At 43.5% G+C, this 17,429-nt stretch overlaps 1 protein-coding gene across 1 annotated transcript in view; it reads right to left on the bottom strand.

The window, feature by feature from the left end:
• The window catches only part of TMEFF1 (transmembrane protein with EGF like and two follistatin like domains 1), a 128,537-nt gene extending 123,081 nt beyond the window's left edge, over positions 1-5,456 (bottom strand). The window contains exon 1 of the mRNA XM_048079575.2: positions 4,719-5,456. Coding sequence (XP_047935532.2) covers positions 4,719-4,983 — 265 coding nt within the window. The 5' untranslated portion in view covers positions 4,984-5,456. The remainder of the gene's footprint in view (positions 1-4,718) is intronic.
• Positions 5,457-17,429: the final 11,973 nt, after the last annotated feature.

Genomic DNA, 17,429 nt, shown 5'->3' with positions numbered 1-17,429 from the left:
GTAAATAGTATTTTTGAAAGTGTGCCTTCTCCTCAGTGTTGACATATCTTAGAAGCTTCTAGGACAGAAACCCTTGCATAGGTGATGGAATAGTCATCTCCCTAGGAAACTGCTTAGGCACTTAGTAGTTTTGCCCCAAATGTTGTGCTTCTAACCTTACCAGCTTCTTGTTCATTTAGTTTTTGGCAGGTATTTTTTAAAATTCTCAGTGTCTCTATCTGTGACTGCCAAACCCTTTTGCAAGAAAGCAGAAGTAGCAAAGGCAAGGGCCATGTTCGAGCAGAGATTGTTTCTACCAAGGCAAGATATTCCAAGTATTACACTACTTTGGTTTGAGGTCTGTGACCTCCATTTTTGTCATTTCCTATAACCCCCACAGGGAATAAGAAGCAAGGGACTAGAGAGCACCACCAGCTCTCCACACACAAACTGCAGATGACATATCCTTCATTGCTGGTCCTTAATTAAAGCAGGTGTATGAATATGCTATAGACACCACATCAAAGTAGTACACAGACAAGTCTTGAACAAATTTTATTTTTTTTTCTTGAAATGTCTATGCTGTGCCTCTTCTGCTAACATAGAAATAGTAAGCTTGGGGATTCCAGCTACGGGGTCTGGAGATCAGACTTGATGCCATCTAACAAAGTAATGGAAGTAGAGTCCCTAGTTGCACAGCCTCTGCTGCACATCAAGGATATGGGGGAACAACAATAACAGCAAGAGACATTGAAGACAAAGACTTGCAAATTCTGAATGAGCACAGGTTCATCAATGGTGGGAAGTAGACAAGAAGCAAGGGCTAGACAAAAAGAGGTATTCTTTTCGATGTTACCATATGCATCTCTAGTAACAGTGACAGGAGCCATACTTTAAATGCACTGTTCCCTCTTTGAGGGCGTGCAGAAATCAACAACTACTGTGATTTTTTCTCTTCTGTTGTTACACTGCTCAGGATTATGACCACGTTCCTCGATGTTCCTGCCTTATCTGCATTGAAATCTGCCATCTCCTGTTGCTCTTCTCCTTTCTCTAAATCTCTGTTCACACATGAACACAAACATGCTTTGAAAATAAGAACATACAACATGGTTAATTCTTGCCATCCTTTGTGATTTGCTCCCTTTCTCAGCTTTGTATCTTTTCTCATGGTGTTTCCTTACTCCCTTCTTCTCAGGTACCAGTCAACACCTTCCACTTCCACCCCTTCTCAAAACCCCCTTTTTGTTGCCCAGCCTTAGGATGATTCAATTCCACTGCTGATTTCTACCCCTCCTTTCTCATCCTACTGTATTTTAAAATATTAAAACACACAAGTTTTGCTGGTGCTTGCCGTACTTCTGTTGGCTCAACATATTCGCTGCTTCACCTCTCTTTTTTCTACTATTTTCACATTCTCTGTCTAATTTACTTTATGAATTATTTCAGGGCAGAAGCCATTTCTCTAAAGCATATTGAAAGTTAAGGTAATGTATGTATGGTAAAGGATGGCTCCTCTATAGCTTTCTCTGCTGTCCTGTCTAAAAATTTACAAGCTTATTTGACAGCTTATACTTCTATGCTCAATAAACAGCACATCATATTCTCAGCCATCATATTCACAGGATGGGTACTTTCCTTTGTCTACCTATTCCCTTTCTTCTCCCTAATTAGCAATTTCTATCTGCTTCCATCTATGAGCTATTTCAGTGTTATGGTTGTGCAAAAGAAAGGCATTCATGCTCCTCAGAAGAGGAATTCTGTGAAAGAGTAAGTGTCCTTAATTTTTCCTTGACCTCATTCAGTTCTGAATAAGCTAAGATAAAATTAAGGTAAAATTATCTTCACCCACTTTGCTCAAAGAGACTTTAAGAAACCGTGGGCAGCATATAGCCCATGAGACTCCTAGGAGGCGTGTGAAATCATCCCAAACAAGCATACATGATCACATGAAGGAAGAACAAGCTGAAATGCTTACCAACAGAAACATATCACTGCTAATTAACACCGGGTGCCCAGATCCAAGCCAATGCACTGAACAAACTGCCCTGTCAAGCCTGCATGCCCCTCACTGAAATTCTCTGCATTTGGGCAGTTATAGTAAATTGCAGCCTCTGTGGCTGCCACACGATCAGAGGATGTCTCACGCGGGAGATTCAGACAGACTAAAACTCAACATTCCCACGTGCAGTGTGGGAATTCCCCTGTGCAGCTCATGAACTAACCACCTTTTGAACTTACCTTCACACTCGGGATGCTTTAACATCCTCCTGCAGTTCACAGGAGTTCTTTATTAAGGACAAGGCTGGCTCATAACCCGAGCGGGGGAGCAAGTATCACAGTATCACTCCATCCTACTTACAGACAGTCAGCGAGTAGCAGAAGTGCTACAGAAGATGACTACAGGTAAAGCTGGGAATAAGGTAACACCTCTAAAACATAAACCCTAAAATTTTTTGTCTATTCTCTTTTCCAGAAAAAGAAATACCAACTTCTGTTTTTTACTGTATTCTAGGTAAAACTGAGCTATTTCAGTTTTCCTAGCTTAGCAAAGTAGGGATCGACCGACAAACAAATGCATAGAAGTCCACATCATCAATTAACTTCAACTACGTCTTTATTCTCTGCTTCCTGCTCTAATCACTCAATTATATGATCTTCCCTTGGCCAGTGTTGATTCAAGTATACAATAATTCAACAAAAGACTAAACTACACTGCCTGTGCAGAAGGGGAAGAATCGAGGCTGAAAAAGCTGTCTTGATTTTCATGTTATCTGCCTGTGTTGTCCACCTCGCGATGTTCTTTTGTTACAGCAAACTCTTTCTTTATCAGTATACTCTGGAGGAATTAGGGAGAGGAGTTTTGTATTTCCTAAAAATTTAACAGTAAATAAGGATAGCTACATAATCAAGTGATGATAAAAAGTTACAGCCTCAGGGGTCATCCCAAAAAGTTTAAGAAACTGTTCCAGGGCAGTCGGCCAACCTGATACAAACATTAAAACAACCAAATAATGGGCAAGGTATGAATTGTGCTTCTCTGGATATGGACACTAATTTAGAGAGTCCAAATTTTTGAAGAAAAGATAGTGATGGAGTTCTTAAGGATAACTTTCTGCATAAATAGCAAGTTGTGTGATAGCACTCCACTGAGAAAGGTGCTAATGTCAATGTCTGGCCCCACGTGTAAATACAGGAAAGTCATCTTTTGCGGGGAGTAACTTATCCAGTAAAAGTTAATGAGGCCATACAGAGGCAAGTGAGGGGAAAATCTGTCCCAGATATTATGTGTTGATATTAGTCCCTTTAAAATTAATGTTGAGAACCGAAACACTGCGGTTATACATGAGGCAGTTACCACACGGCAAAATCTGACTGCTGCATTTTTAAATGCAATTTTTCTTCCCCATTTTTATAGTTACGCTAAAACCAGTGCCTGCCGTACATACACATACAGCATGTACACTTGCTTCTGTCTTTTTTCACTTGACTGTGCCATTCTGAATGTATTTGATACAGCACGCGATTTTCCAATCCCAGGTTGGAAAGCCCTCTTTCCGTAATGGTTTCTAAATATCGTCATCCGTGCGTTCCACATTGTCTTAGAAACTTCCTCGTATATTTCATCAGCCTTCCATGTTTAATCTCCCTGATTTATGCACATGCCCTGCTCTAATGACCCACATGTCTCTGATGGGTAAGCCTCTAATGCCAGTGGCATGTTAACCTATTAAACTCTCTTTAAAAAATAATAATAAAAAGTGGTATTCGTACAAACAATAAAAAAGTCAGACAAAACAGCAGCACCGTGGTATCACACACTAATACAGTGGGTGACAGACCTGGGTAAATTAAGAACAAATAAGCTTATGGAGAGTGACCAGCACTGCGATTTTTGGTATTGCAAAACCATCTTGCGATGATGCGCGCTGCTCTGCGAATGTTATATTAGTAGTAGTACGATATTATCCCTATTATAAAATGCAACCGGGGTAGGGGGAAGGTCCCTCTGCTGCTCCCCCTTTCTCCGAGAGCTGCCGGGCACTTTCAGAGCCCCTCCCGGCCGGCTCCGGGAGCCTCTCCGAGCGGCGGCTGCCTCCGCACCCAGCTTCAGACAATGGGAGCGGGGCTGGGAGCGGGGACCGGGGATGTTCATCACCTTGGAGAAGGCACGGCTGAAGAGCTGCCTGCCCCGCCGCCCTCCCGCCGGGTGCACAGCCCATTGTTTTATAAAGAGCGGCGGGGAGGCGAGCACCGGGATTTTAAATTTTTTTTTTATTTTTTTTTTTTCGGGGAAAAACGGATTCGCCTTGCCGGTTTGTAGGAGGAAAACGGGTGTTTGCAACAAAACGTAAACTTTACAGTGTTCGCCTTGACTTCGGCCGACTTTACAAAGCCCGTATCCCTGAAGATGCGCTGCCGCCGCGCCAGCCCCGCTCCACTACACCAAACCCAGCCTCAAACACCCCCCCCACCCCCCCCCACCCCAAAAAACACCCCCCTACCGCTGGGGGGGGACCCAAAGCGGGGCACCCCCCCGGGTTTTCCCGTGTCTGAGCCTCGCCCAACACGAAGGGCAGGGCAGGATGTGTGCCGCCACCAGCCGTGTGCACGGGGATGGGGTCGCCGCCCCCCGGGCTGCCCCCCGCCGGTCCCCCCCCCCCCGCCACCACCCGCGGAGACGAGGCCGGGGGAAGGCTTTGTGCGCCCCCCTCCCCACGTCCCCGCCTGGGCTTTACCTGAGCAGTTGATGCCTTTCCCCTTGCCGCCGCCCTGGCACTCGGCGGCGGGCAGGGGGTGGGATGCGCGGCCGGCGGGCAGCGCCGAGAGGGCGAGCAGCAGCAGGGCCGAGGTGTAGCACAGCGCCAGGGGGGGGCCCCCTCTCCCTCTCCCCGGGGGTCCCCCTCGCGGCGGGGGTCGCGGCCGGGCGGCGGCCGGGCTGCTCGCCACCATGGCGAGGGGCGGCCGGGGAGCAGCGGGATGGCGGCGGCAGGCCCGCAGCATCAAGCGGAGCCCGCGGCGCCGCCCGGGCGGCTCCGTCCTTTCTCCGCCGGCCCCCGGCACCCCTTCAGCATCCCCGCCGAGGCGGCCGCACGGAGCCGCCGCCGCCGGCTCCCCCCCAGCTCCCCGCCGCCGCCGGCAGCCGGCAGGGCTGGCCCGGGAGGGGCGCAGGGAGCAGGGAGCTCCCCCCTCCCCGCTGCTGCTGCCTCCTCCTCCTCTTCCTCCTCTTCCTCCTCCTCCTCCTCCGCCTCCGCGCCGTGCCCCGGCCGCGCTCCTTTGTGCTGCTCCTCCGGCTGCAACAAAGGGAGCGGAGCCCTGCCGGCTGCTGCCGCCGCCGCGGAGAGGGAGGAGGAGGAGGAGGAGGAGGGGGAGGAAGGAGCACACGTGACGGCAGCCCCCTCCCCCGGCACCCGCCGGCGGCTCCGTGCCCCCCGATGGGCCGCGGGGCGAGGGGGAAGGCGACCGCACCGCCGCTGCCCCCGGGGGAGCCGTAGGGGCTGGGGCTGGGTTTTGGGCGTGCGGAAGCCCAGCACGCCCGGGGAGCGTTTGCACAAACCCGGGTGCATCCGAGGAAATGAGCTCGCCGGCAGGGCAGAGGCTTTGGCGAGCCAGCGCTTTTGTCGGCCGGGGGCTTTCCAGCCACCCACCCGCAGCCCCCTCCGAGGGCCAGCAGGGATCCCGAGCACAGCCCCTCGGCATCCTGCTGTGGGCAGAAAGTTTTGTCTGGTCTGGCTTCGCTGTCATCAGTTTTACACAGGGAAAGCCCGGGAGGCAGCTGGACAGTCAACGAGATTTGCTTTCCCGTTGTCACTTCCATTTTGTGCAAGTTTTTCCATCCAGAGTGCAAACCGCTCACTTTTCGGGAACAAGGGCTGCCCGGGTCCTCAGCCCGTGCCACCTTCCTGCCCTAAGGTACAGCTCCTGCATGATGAGACGTGAGAGCAGTCTGGTAACAGGAGCAGTCAGGAATAAGGCCATAAATCCAGCAGCAAGCTTTGGGCAGGCAGAGGGGTCAGGCATGGTTGTTGTCCTTTCAAACACAGTGATGGAGAGGCAAGCCCTGTATTGCCAAGACTGAAAGAGCACTTTCCTTCCAGCTGGTGGAGTTCAGTACAGGCTGCCTCTGCCATGTAAATGTTTCTCAGTAATTACTTGCTCTTTTTGTGAGCTGTGCTGCCAGATGTCGGAAGACTTCTGCTCCTCAGCAAGGTAAGGTGCATTCACTTGCACGGAGCCTTGCTCTGCTCCCCCTCGGCTGCCTGGGCGCACTGGTGAGGTTATATAAAGCTCGCTCAGATGCACATTGCATCCGGTCTGCTGGGCAGGTAAACCATTTGGATCATCAGGCTGTGGGGCTGGCACTGGTCTTGTGTTGTGAAGCTAGTGCTTTGCTATGGCTGGAGCAAATGCCCCAAATAACCCTCACCATAGACACAACTGGATGCATTACACACGATATTTTACTTCTTGCTGGAGAGCTGCACCAAAACTGCCCCCAGGAGTTAGAAAGCTCCTTCTGGTACCCAGCCTGAATACATTCAAGACCAGTTCATAACCACATGTCCTTGTGCCATACAGTGCTGCAGAAAGGCAGCACCTGTACGTACCTGTAACGGGTGTATGGGCAGCAACCACAGCCACCCTTGACTTGCCAAGCCTACCAGCAAGCTCTTTAGTCTCCCCCTGTAACTCAGACAGCTCGATACAGCTTGAATTCAGCTTTCTTCCCCACAGCTGACATGAAACATGTAACATCTTTTCACAAAGTATTGCCAGTCTTTGCAGCGGATGAAGTCTCTTCCCAGATGACCATTTTTCATACAGGCAATTTGCTTTTTATACGACCAGATCACACTGATGGTTTGGGGTCACACTGTGAGTGACTAACACAGGCAACTCCTTCTCTTTGTCTGTCATTTACAGTCCATAATAAAAATGCTTTTTATAAATGTCTAAGTGCATGACCTTATCTTTTCCATTATTGAATTTCGTCTCATTTCTGTTATTCCAGTTCTCAAGATTATGTAGTCATCTCTGTAAGATGTTCTGAACCTCCTTTGTATTGACAGTCCTGCCCAGCTCTTTGTGACCAGAGCGCACCAGCTTTCACGCTGATGAAAATACATGCACATGTAAAGTATGGGTCCCAGAACAAACTTTAAGAAACAGCAGGAATAACTTCTCCCACTTTACATGTTCCCTTCCAGGGCAGTCATTTGCAGCGAGTTCCCAACTGAATTTGCAGCGTCGTTTCGGTTCCCTAGCTCTTTCAGCTTAACTAGGCAATCCCTATGTGGCATCACATGAAAGCTTTTAGCAAGTCCAGATAGATTGTAAGTAAATCTAATGGGGTTTGGGGTTGCTTTTATTTTTTTTTTATTTTTTTTTCCTGGCTCCTGGAATAAAAGACATGCTTTTTTTTTTTTTTTGCTTTTTTTTTTTTTTTTTTTTTTTTTTTAAGCTAGGAAAGCCATGTCTGAGTGTCTGAGTTGTGCTATCTGTCTGGAGGCACCTCTAGCTAGTCTTAAGTGAGTGCTACAGTCATGCTTGATTGGCAAATTCACACTGTGCCAGCTGGGTACTCATCCTGTTCTCTGATATATATTAAAAAAAAAAAAAAGGTTAAAAAAAAAAAAAAAGAAACACTTTCCTGCCAGCCATAGAAGCAAAAGAACTCTAGAAGAGTTTGAACAAGCTGCTCCCGCAATACAAATTGTTACAGGCTGAGGCAATGCCACACTGAAGAAATGACAGATCTGATATCTATCTCTTTGAGATCATGCTAAATCCTGTCACATTTGGTACCTTCCATCTTTGGCAAGTGAATATGACTTTATTGCAATTATACAGTAATTTCACTTCTGCTCACCTCCAACTGTGAAAGTAGGAAGCTCCACAGATTGTCTAAAATTGTAATCCTCTGCAAGCTCTTGAACACAAACAGCAGTTTTTCAGCCTGCTGCTGGTGCACATACCATTTCTGTTCTCCCTTATTTTTCTCCAGTAATTGTAAGAAGGAAGATGCGCAACCAAAGGGAACCAGGGAATATGCAAGAGCAGGGAGAAGCTGCCAGACTGGCAAGGGAGATTTCATTTGCCAGAGATCTGGAAAAAAAAAAATATATATATATATATTTGTGAAAGCACTGTTTTATTTCATCTTAGATTACAAAATGGAGAACGGAGATCTCTAATATAGTGAAATCATTAAACGGTTGTCTGGAGCCCCATGTACCCGCATGCACGAGGCATTAGGATCATGCCCTTGCCATTATATATATATATCTTTTTTTTTTTTTTCTAGAGAATTGTACTTGTAAATCTCTACTTTCATTCTTAACAAAAATAAATAAATTCCAATTCCTGTGCTTGTGAAGAAGACATCAAAAATGTTAGCAGAGTGCAAACTGGAACAGTGTTCACAGACTCACTGCACAGCTGAGGCTGGCAGGGCCCTCTGAAGGCCAACTGGTCCCAGCCCTGCTCCAGCAGGGACACCCAGAGCAGGCTGCCCAGGACCACGTCCAGGCGGCTTCTGGAGATCTCCAAGGAGGAGACCCCACAGCCTCTCTGGGCAGCCTGTGCCAGTGCTCAGTCACCAACACTGTGAAAAAGTGTCTCCTGATGTTCAGAGGGCACCTCCTGTGTTTTGGTTTGTGTTCCTTGCCTCCGGTCCTGAACCAAAGACCTTGCTGTCTAACCAAATCTAGAGTCAGCCTCAACAAAAGCCTCATGATCTCTCCTACAAACTATTTAATTTTTGTTCTTTTCATCAAAAATACTCTGTTTGTCCAACAGTTGAACTCATTTCTCTGTCCCCATTTTTTTCTGCTTCTCCTCACTGCCCCAAATCTCATCTGACACCCACCGAAATCTGCCACCTTCATCATTTACAACTTGAAAAATACAAACAAGGATCTTCAGAATACGATCCCGCTGCATTTTGTTAATATAAAATGAGTGCACAATCAAAACAGTCAGTAAAGGACCAGGTGGTAATGGTTATGTCATTTAGTTCCATATGTAGTTAATTAGCTATTAAATTTCGTATTTAATTGATTCACATTAAAATTATTTTTCAGCACCACAGAATTTCTTCTGTGTTATTCCCGCACACTTCAGCTCCCCAGTGCGTGGCCCAGGATTTAGGGCACGTCCAACTCTCGGTGCAGAAGCTTGATGAAGCGATTCAACACCTCACAAAGCCACCCCCATAAACTGATCACGGTTCTGGGACAAGCAACACTGGCAGTGGGACAGCAGCCATTTTGTGGCTTCCCCAGCACCCTAATGTCCTTTCCCAACTCTCAAAGCCGTCCCAACGACCCACCAGTTTTGGAGGCAGCAACATCTCCAGGGTGGTTTTTCAAACATTTACCTACATCTTCTTTCTTTCCTAATTTTCTGCTTTTCACTTTTTCCATTCGCTACGGTGCCGGATCTGTTTCTCTTCTTGCAGTTGTTTTGCCTTTCCTTTTCCAGAATATCTTTCTTCAGCTGAAGGACTTGACCAAAAACCCATTTGACTCAACAAGATGATTTTTAAGAACCAGGATAGAGATATATTTATTCTTATGTCTTAACAATCTTAGCTCATCTCTCCACTAATATAATAAATCCTTGTCCCCACGCTAGCCTGCTGGACCATACATGTTCTTGAATTTGGTGTCACAACATCTACAGGAATCAAGAAATATCACTGAGCCCATTTTGGAGCTGAGAAAATTGAGGCATGAAGTGATTGCTGTTCATTTAGGGGTGATGTGCTTTTTGTTTGTTTGTTTGTTTGTTTGTTTGTTGTTTTGTTTTGTTTCAGTGATAGCCATGGGTCACAAATGGTTCTTTCTGTAGCCATTTCAGAGCAAAACACTTGTCTTTTAAAACGCAGTTCCAAATGCATGTTTCTTCCTTGCTATTCAATTCTGCTTCCTCCCAGCACTAAAACCTGTCTTGGCTTTTATTCTTAGTGGTGGCAGGAACAGTGGTAGAATCTGCATAAAAATTTCATGGCACAAATACGCTTACCTGTTAGGTGTGCCCATCTTGCATTGCCATTGCATATGTATTCTTGGATCTTACTAATCTATTCCAAACATTTTTTCTCCTTCTTTGGTTTGTATAATAAAGTATGACCTGTCATTTAGTGACTTTACGTATTCAGGTCTTTTAATCTTTCCTCCTTAATCAATTCTTCAGCACATTAATCGTTTTGTTACCATTTTCTCAGTTTCTTCTCATTTGTTGACATCTTTCTCTTACTAAGAAATACTGCCAGCCTCTAACGACTGATCAGTAAAAAGGATTTCCAGATGTTGATAAATGTTTTTGTCTCTTATTAATTGATCTGTTTCAGTTCTCTGTTAACGTGGACACCAGTGAATCATATCTAGACTGCAGCTAATTCACAACATAGTAACCTGTGTGCTCCAAGGGATACCAGGAAGGTCACACGTTATTCAATTCTGCAGTTCTTTCACTATCTCCATAAAATAAAGCAGATTTGAAATTCTTCTTTTAGCTTTTGGCATCCTCAAAGGCAAAAATATAGTATATTTCACTGAACCTGAGCTGTACTGCCCCAACAGATTTCTGTCTTCTGAATCAGATGGGTATTTAGTTTAAGTATAATCTTCAGTTAATGACTACTAGGGATCTTGCCAATTATGCCCCTTGCTTTGAGAATACCCTTCACGTTGCTATCTGCAATTCTTAATCAAAACATATAAGCAGATTAAAGAATGACATGCTTTATGCTGCATTTAATTGTCCCCAATGACTGGTTTTAGTAGTACATTATATAGTAAAATATTCTCGAACATTTTTGTCAAGGGGCTCTGTAATTTCAATTTTATTTTGTTTTAATTTTTGTAACAGAAGCACACAAGTGAATGCAGCATACTACTTGTCAGCCCACTAAAGACATACAGAAAGGGAATATTACCTCCCTGTGCTGTGACAGTGTGTAATTCAGAATTGCATAAGCTTTTCTTTATTGCTATATTGCATTGCATTTCCCAGCCTAATTTTCTCCGGCCTTCTGCTCTTCTTGCACTCTAGTTTTGCATAACTTTTTGAAGTTTATTAACTATTTCCGTGATGCTGCAAGTTGATTTCTATCATTATACAGCTAGCTAGCCTTCTCAAGCATAGCCAGATGCGTTCGTATCAATGGCTATATTTCTTATGCTTGTATTATCACCAAACTGTCCAACCTTCATTTTCCTAGCTATTTTAATGATGTTTTACACAAAAGAGGCAGATTACATTTTTCTTGCTCCACATTATACGTAATGCTTATATTCACAAAAAGCAATTACATTATCTTTATGTTAATATGAAACTATACACTTAGAAAAAAAAAACTGCCAAAGACAATGAGAAACAGAAAAGTTGTGTATTTTTTTAACATGCCCAGCGATTGCAGCATATAAAATAAGAATTAGGCAAGTTGCCAACTCTAACTTCATGCATTTTCAGGTTAATGAGAGATTAGGGTCTGGAATAATGACATTCTTAAATGATAACATACTCTTATCTTGTTTCTCCACAAAAATTCAGAAAGAATTTCCAAATCTCGTGGAAGCCCAGTGTGTGTCCATTAACATAGTAATATGCTTTTTCCAGTAGAGCACATCACTAAGTATTTGCAAGCCATGACTTATAAATGGAGGTTTATTGGATTTCCAGAACCTCGTGAAATCTCCTTTGGTGGATAATAAAGGCAAATGAATAAATTTCCATAGGAACTTGTCTAATATTATTACATTTGTATCCAGAAATATGAGATTATTAAGGACTTAAGCTGGCCAGAGCATTGTTTCTCCTGCTCCATGCATTTCTTTCTGTCTGCTGGAAGTTTTCAAGATAAGAACAAGGCCCGTGGTGGAAACCATCGTGCCATCTGACGAGAGGCAGCTGATGCACCTTGGTGAGGGCACACCTGGAAATATGGTGCTTTTGGCAGATGCCTAATTGAGGTGTTGTAGTGAATTAGGAAGATTTAACAATGGCTTGCCTTTTCAAAAATATATAATATATATAATAATATATATATATATATATAAAGCTAGCTGAACGAAGCATTTCCTACCACTCGGTTATGCAATAGTAATAGCGGTCTGAATCCAGCTTCAATCTTTTTGACAAAGTGATTTAATAAGTAGTCCCTTAATATCAATGGTGAAATTTCTACTTGCCAAGATAGGAGATGAATATAGCTTTTTGCAGGTAGCACCGATCTCTTGATTTGCTGCAGTCACATGATTTGATTGCCTGTAACCATGCCTCCTGCCCCAGTTCCCCCTCGAGAAATTTTACTTCTTTTCCGCTAGAAAGATATATTGCCCAAATTTCCTCAAAGACCACCTGCTTCTGACAGATTAAAAGTACTTTCTGTTTGAGATCCTTTTGCAGGATATTCCCTGGGCAGTGGGGCTGGGGTTTGGTGGTGGGGCTCTACAAACCAGGCTTCCCTGGCCACCAGCAGGCTGCAGGGTTCTTCTCCTCCTTCTGCCTGCTCTGCCACCCTGTGTGGGAACAGGCTTTGAGTCTTGGAGGTCCCCGTTGCCTCCTAACATTTCACAATATCTCAAAGACTTGCCTGGAGTGGGGGGGCCCACCTCCTCCTTTTCAGAGGCACATGGCTGGTGGAAACACATTAAACCTGCAGCATTTGCGTATGCTCTTGAAGCAGCACCCTCTATATTTAATGGTCGGGGTTCCTTTGTAGATAATACAGGCAGCAGTAGGATGCAGATTCAGTAGGTTTTGGAGGATAGTATCAATTACAGGCTATTTTCCCATTTGGAACTTTCGCCTGTATCACAAATGCTTCTAAAGTTGCAAGGTTCAAAGTACTTCTCCCTGCCCTGGGATATGGGTTTTGTGTAGGGAAGTGGCACTAATTGCTTTTAAGTGGAGAACAGGCTAAATTGGCTGATACATATCAATCAATATAAAAGCACTGACTAAAACTGTTAAGTGAGATGCACTGCATCTCACATAGAGGGAAATGCAGATACTATATGATTATTGTGCAGTCCTAAGAGATGCAATTAAATGTTATTTTAATTGTATTATTTCTCCTGTCCCTGAGAGACCTGATTTTGTGGATACCGACATATGTCATAGTTAAATTTCAGAGTATCATTAATCCCTTTGTTCTTCATCAGGTCATGCATCCTATTGATGCTTGTGAGCATGAAATGGGTATTTCTTCACAAGACCCTGAACTTACTGTGCTCCTTGCTTTTACAAAGAGAGAAATGGATTTGCATCAGAGTCTCAAAAACTGCAGACTGTGCTAAAACCACATATTCTACCAAAGCGCTTTCTATGCCTAGCTAGTAGCATAATATGTAATGGACTTATTGTTGACACAGCTCTGGATATTTATATTCCTTCTGGAATAGCACAACATGATTTTGAATGTCATGTGGAGATTGACAATGGGATTGCTACTGAAGGAAAGAGAACTCGTTCTGGACTGTGTTCTGAATTTCAATTCTGCACAAAATGAGCTTTCATGTGAAGACTGAGGGAAAGCAAGAAAATCATTGCTTTTATTAAGTTAAATTTTATGGAGCATTTTTAATCTCTCATTGATTAGTGACCAGTATCATTGAGATAACTAATTTTTAAAAGAACATTTGTATGACTCTGCAGGAATGATGATAAGATGTAACCCACTTTCAAGGCTCTATTATTGGGATGAGAAATGTTTTTGTTTATTCAGCATTATGCTTTAAATTGAGCTAGAGGTTATATCACACTTTTTAAATTCTATTTTTATCTCTCTTGTGGTGTTTGAAATGTGCAACATCTGTATTACTTACATACATTACTTTGAAATAAATTTTAGTGTGCAGGAAAATATGTTTTTCAGATAGATGTATTGGTTCCAGTACCCCAGATATGCATCTGGCTTGCACCAGCTGTGGGTAAGAAAGCTAATGCTTGAAAGTTTCCGCAGAAGTGCCTTCATCTTCCTGTACATACAGATTTTTTTTAGCAAAAGTCAGTTCCTGGGTACAAGTGGTGGAAGGGCTGTCCAAGTCTCTTTATGCTGTTCCTCCAGCATAGCTGCCATTGGGATGAGCTCAGGGCCAAGTACAGTCAGTGTAATTGAGGAGAAAACGTTTAAGCTGTTCTTACACTAAGAAACAAGGTGCTTTTAATTTGACCTCCAGTGTGCATATGCACTCATTTATAGCCTCCTCATACATGAGGCACCCACCCCACCAGGATGTCCTCCCTTTTTTTCATCCCAGTCTGCACATCCTCTTCCAGGATAAGACCCATATGTTGAGGTCGTGCTGCTCCACACGCTTGCAAATGTGAAGAGGATAGGCTTGCTACCCAGAGAACCAAAAAGAACAAATCAACGGATGTGTCTCGGAGGTGGATTTGGTGTTCCTCTCCTCTCACTGTGCACCACCAGGTGGGATGAAAACCCAACTTCTATTTGCCTTCTGGGAACCTGCAGTACTCAGAGCTGTCAAAGCCGGATCTTCCATCGCCTTTCTTAAAACCCCCTCTGCAAGGCAGATGGTGGACGAGGAAGGAAGAAGAAACTTCATCTGCCACACAGGCCTTCGTTTTTGGCATCGGGCAGAGTTAGAAAGCTCCTCAATGCGTGGCTTGACAGACCTCCCCGCTTTGCTGAGATGCCGGCCACAGCAAGGCTGGCACAGCAAGAAGCACCACAGCTGGCACTTGCCGGAGCCTCCGGTTCTGACAAGTCAGGAGGCAAATGGATTTGTCACGTCCCTGATTTATTTCAGTTTAAGACTGAAATGAAAGACACTGAACTGTGAGGAACTTTGTAGTCATAGTGATGATGAAAAGCACAAGTGCATGTGAGCATGTATTGCTGTATACTTTAGTCATTTGCTGACTGATTCCTGTTGGTGATAACCACTCTTGTAAAATATCGCTGTCTTGCTGGCAGGTCTTTTCTGCATTATTTTATTTTTCTACATTATTTCGATTTTCAGAATCTGACCCTGACAAAGAGTAATGTGGACTTTGCATTATGTTTCTCAAAAAGATGATACAACTACCCACTTGAAAAAATCTCTATTTCCCTTAAGTATTTAGAAGCTGAGTTGAAAAGCAGCTTACAGATACCTGAGATACATAACTAACAGTCTTATCTAATTCTATCATATGCACTTGGACACCTGAGAAGAAAACAATGCAGTTGATTTGCTTCCATTGTTCTAAAGATTACTGGGAGAGAAATAGAAAAAGGCTTTCACTGATTTGCGCTATCTGGAAGGAATGATGTGCGAGACGTCTTCACAAGAAAAGATTAGAACTGAGATAAATTATTAATAAATTAATTTTTAATTTTGGTTCCAAAAGTTCTTATTTTTATGACTAGACAAATGTACATAAATTACTAATGTTGGAAAGGGATTTTTCCATTAGGGGAGAGAAATAAAATACAGCACTACAATAGCACAATGTTGCTATTTCTAATGTCTTATTAACAATTTGAGCTACCTGACTAATGAGATACAGAGAGAGCATTGTTAGGGAATAGATAATCTTTTTTATATTACAAAAATGTAATTAGACAAAGGAAATTTAATATGAAATTAAGTGAAGGGTAATATGAAGATATAAAAATAGATACTTGTTATTTGTAGACTCTAAGATGTATTTAAAAATTTGTTAACTTGTAAGATGCAAAAGGCCAGTATTACCTAGAAAATAAACTGATGCATTTAGAGATACCATGCTACCCCCATCAATATCGTAGCTAGATCCAAACCAGAGAGGGTTTTAAGAAAGGCAGTGGCAGATCTGCCTTTGACAGCTCTGGGTACTAACTACTGCCTGCATAGGCAACCACTCTATACATTGTGCATACTAATACACAGACTGCTTCAGAAAAGCTGATCATAGAAGAGTAGGCACAAGAAAATGTATAAGAGAATGACATCTGGGAGTTTAGTTAAGTCCTCAGGCTAGAACTATGTTTGGCAATATTTTATTAACGCTTCCAAAGGCTCAGAAACCCAGTGGACCTTCATGCTCCAAAGAGCCTGGTGCCCTGAAGTTTCCAGATCTGGGCTCGGTGGAAAACCTGTCCAGCTATTTTGATGTCTAAACGTTGATGGCTTGCTGAACTCTTCTGAAAAATCCAGTGCTTAGAGTCTGCTTCATTTATCATCTATTTAAAATAAAAGTTGTGACATAGACCGTTCTAACTAGAAGAGAATTGCAACTTCTATTACAGCATCTTCCCACCACCTTTCAATTGTTCCTAACTCTGGTATATTAATTTATTCTGGGTAGTAATGTTCCAATTATGCTTTCAGCACAGCAGCATTTCTTTTGAAGTGAATCAGCAAGCTCTGTTGTATTATTTTTAAACTCTGCATGGTAAGGGAAGAAGTGGTGAGACCTGTATTTAAGATAACCAGAATTTTCCATTATAAAATGTCTTGCAGCAGTTTTTTAAAGAACTGTTATTTCTCCATGATTTACAGTCTGGTGCCAGAGCTGGCCTTGAAACAAAAAGCCAGGTTCCTTTTTTTGGACTTTATAAAAATCAGAAAAGGGCAAGTTACTAACATCCAGGCCCTGGCATTTTCCGTGTATTTGTTTTGTCCAACCTGAAACACTGGCAAAAACCCTTAAAATGCCCCAAAAAAAGCCCTACCCTTATGCAGCTTCAAAAGGAATCAAATTCCAGTGTTCAGGGACCCCTCTGTAATGTGAATGGTCATTAAGGATGACTGGGAAAAGCACTCTGGGACTGCACTCCCAATTCAGACTGAAGTAATAACGTAGATGCACTCAAAACAGCAAACAGCCGTGTTTTCTGTGTCTGAAAGGCATTCTTTCTCTCCAGGGAGCTTTGCTGTGCTTTCCTCCACAGGGAGCTGTTCTTCCAGGAGGAAGATGATGAAAATGCAATGCTGGGTAAAGAACTAAGGCAGAGTATTGCTGCTATTCCCTAGTTGAACCAAAGAGCCCAGGAGCTGTGGAGGAAAAGAAGAGAACTGGAGAGAAGAGCTACTGGTGCTTACAAGGCAATGTTACATCACCGAGGATACCAATCTGAACATTTGCTTTATTTATTGAACATTTATTAGTAACACAGTGCATGAACCCACAGGAAGCAAATGGCATTGCTGCTGAGCTTTGCTCCGTTTTTGAGGAAATAATAGGAAAGGGACGGAACGCTGCTACGAGTTTACAAAGCACTGTTAAGCCACACACCCTTATTAACCATCTTATAATTTAGAATTGAGTAGCATAATCTTATTGATTTATCGTCTAAAAAGATGTTCTATTAGGCCTGATCATCGTGTTTCTGTTAAAATCGAAGCCCAGTAGATGGAAGTGTCCAGTAGTTGGCAGCAGTAGCCAAATCTTTCTTTGAATTTGAACCAACTATTCCATCTCTGAGCCTGAGCTCTGGCCTGAAAGAAGTC

Source organism: Anser cygnoides, chromosome 2 (genome assembly GCF_040182565.1).
Source record: "Anser cygnoides isolate HZ-2024a breed goose chromosome 2, Taihu_goose_T2T_genome, whole genome shotgun sequence".
In the NCBI taxonomy this organism is placed as follows: Eukaryota; Metazoa; Chordata; class Aves; order Anseriformes; family Anatidae; genus Anser; species Anser cygnoides.
This window is presented reverse-complemented; position numbering and strand designations above follow the sequence as displayed.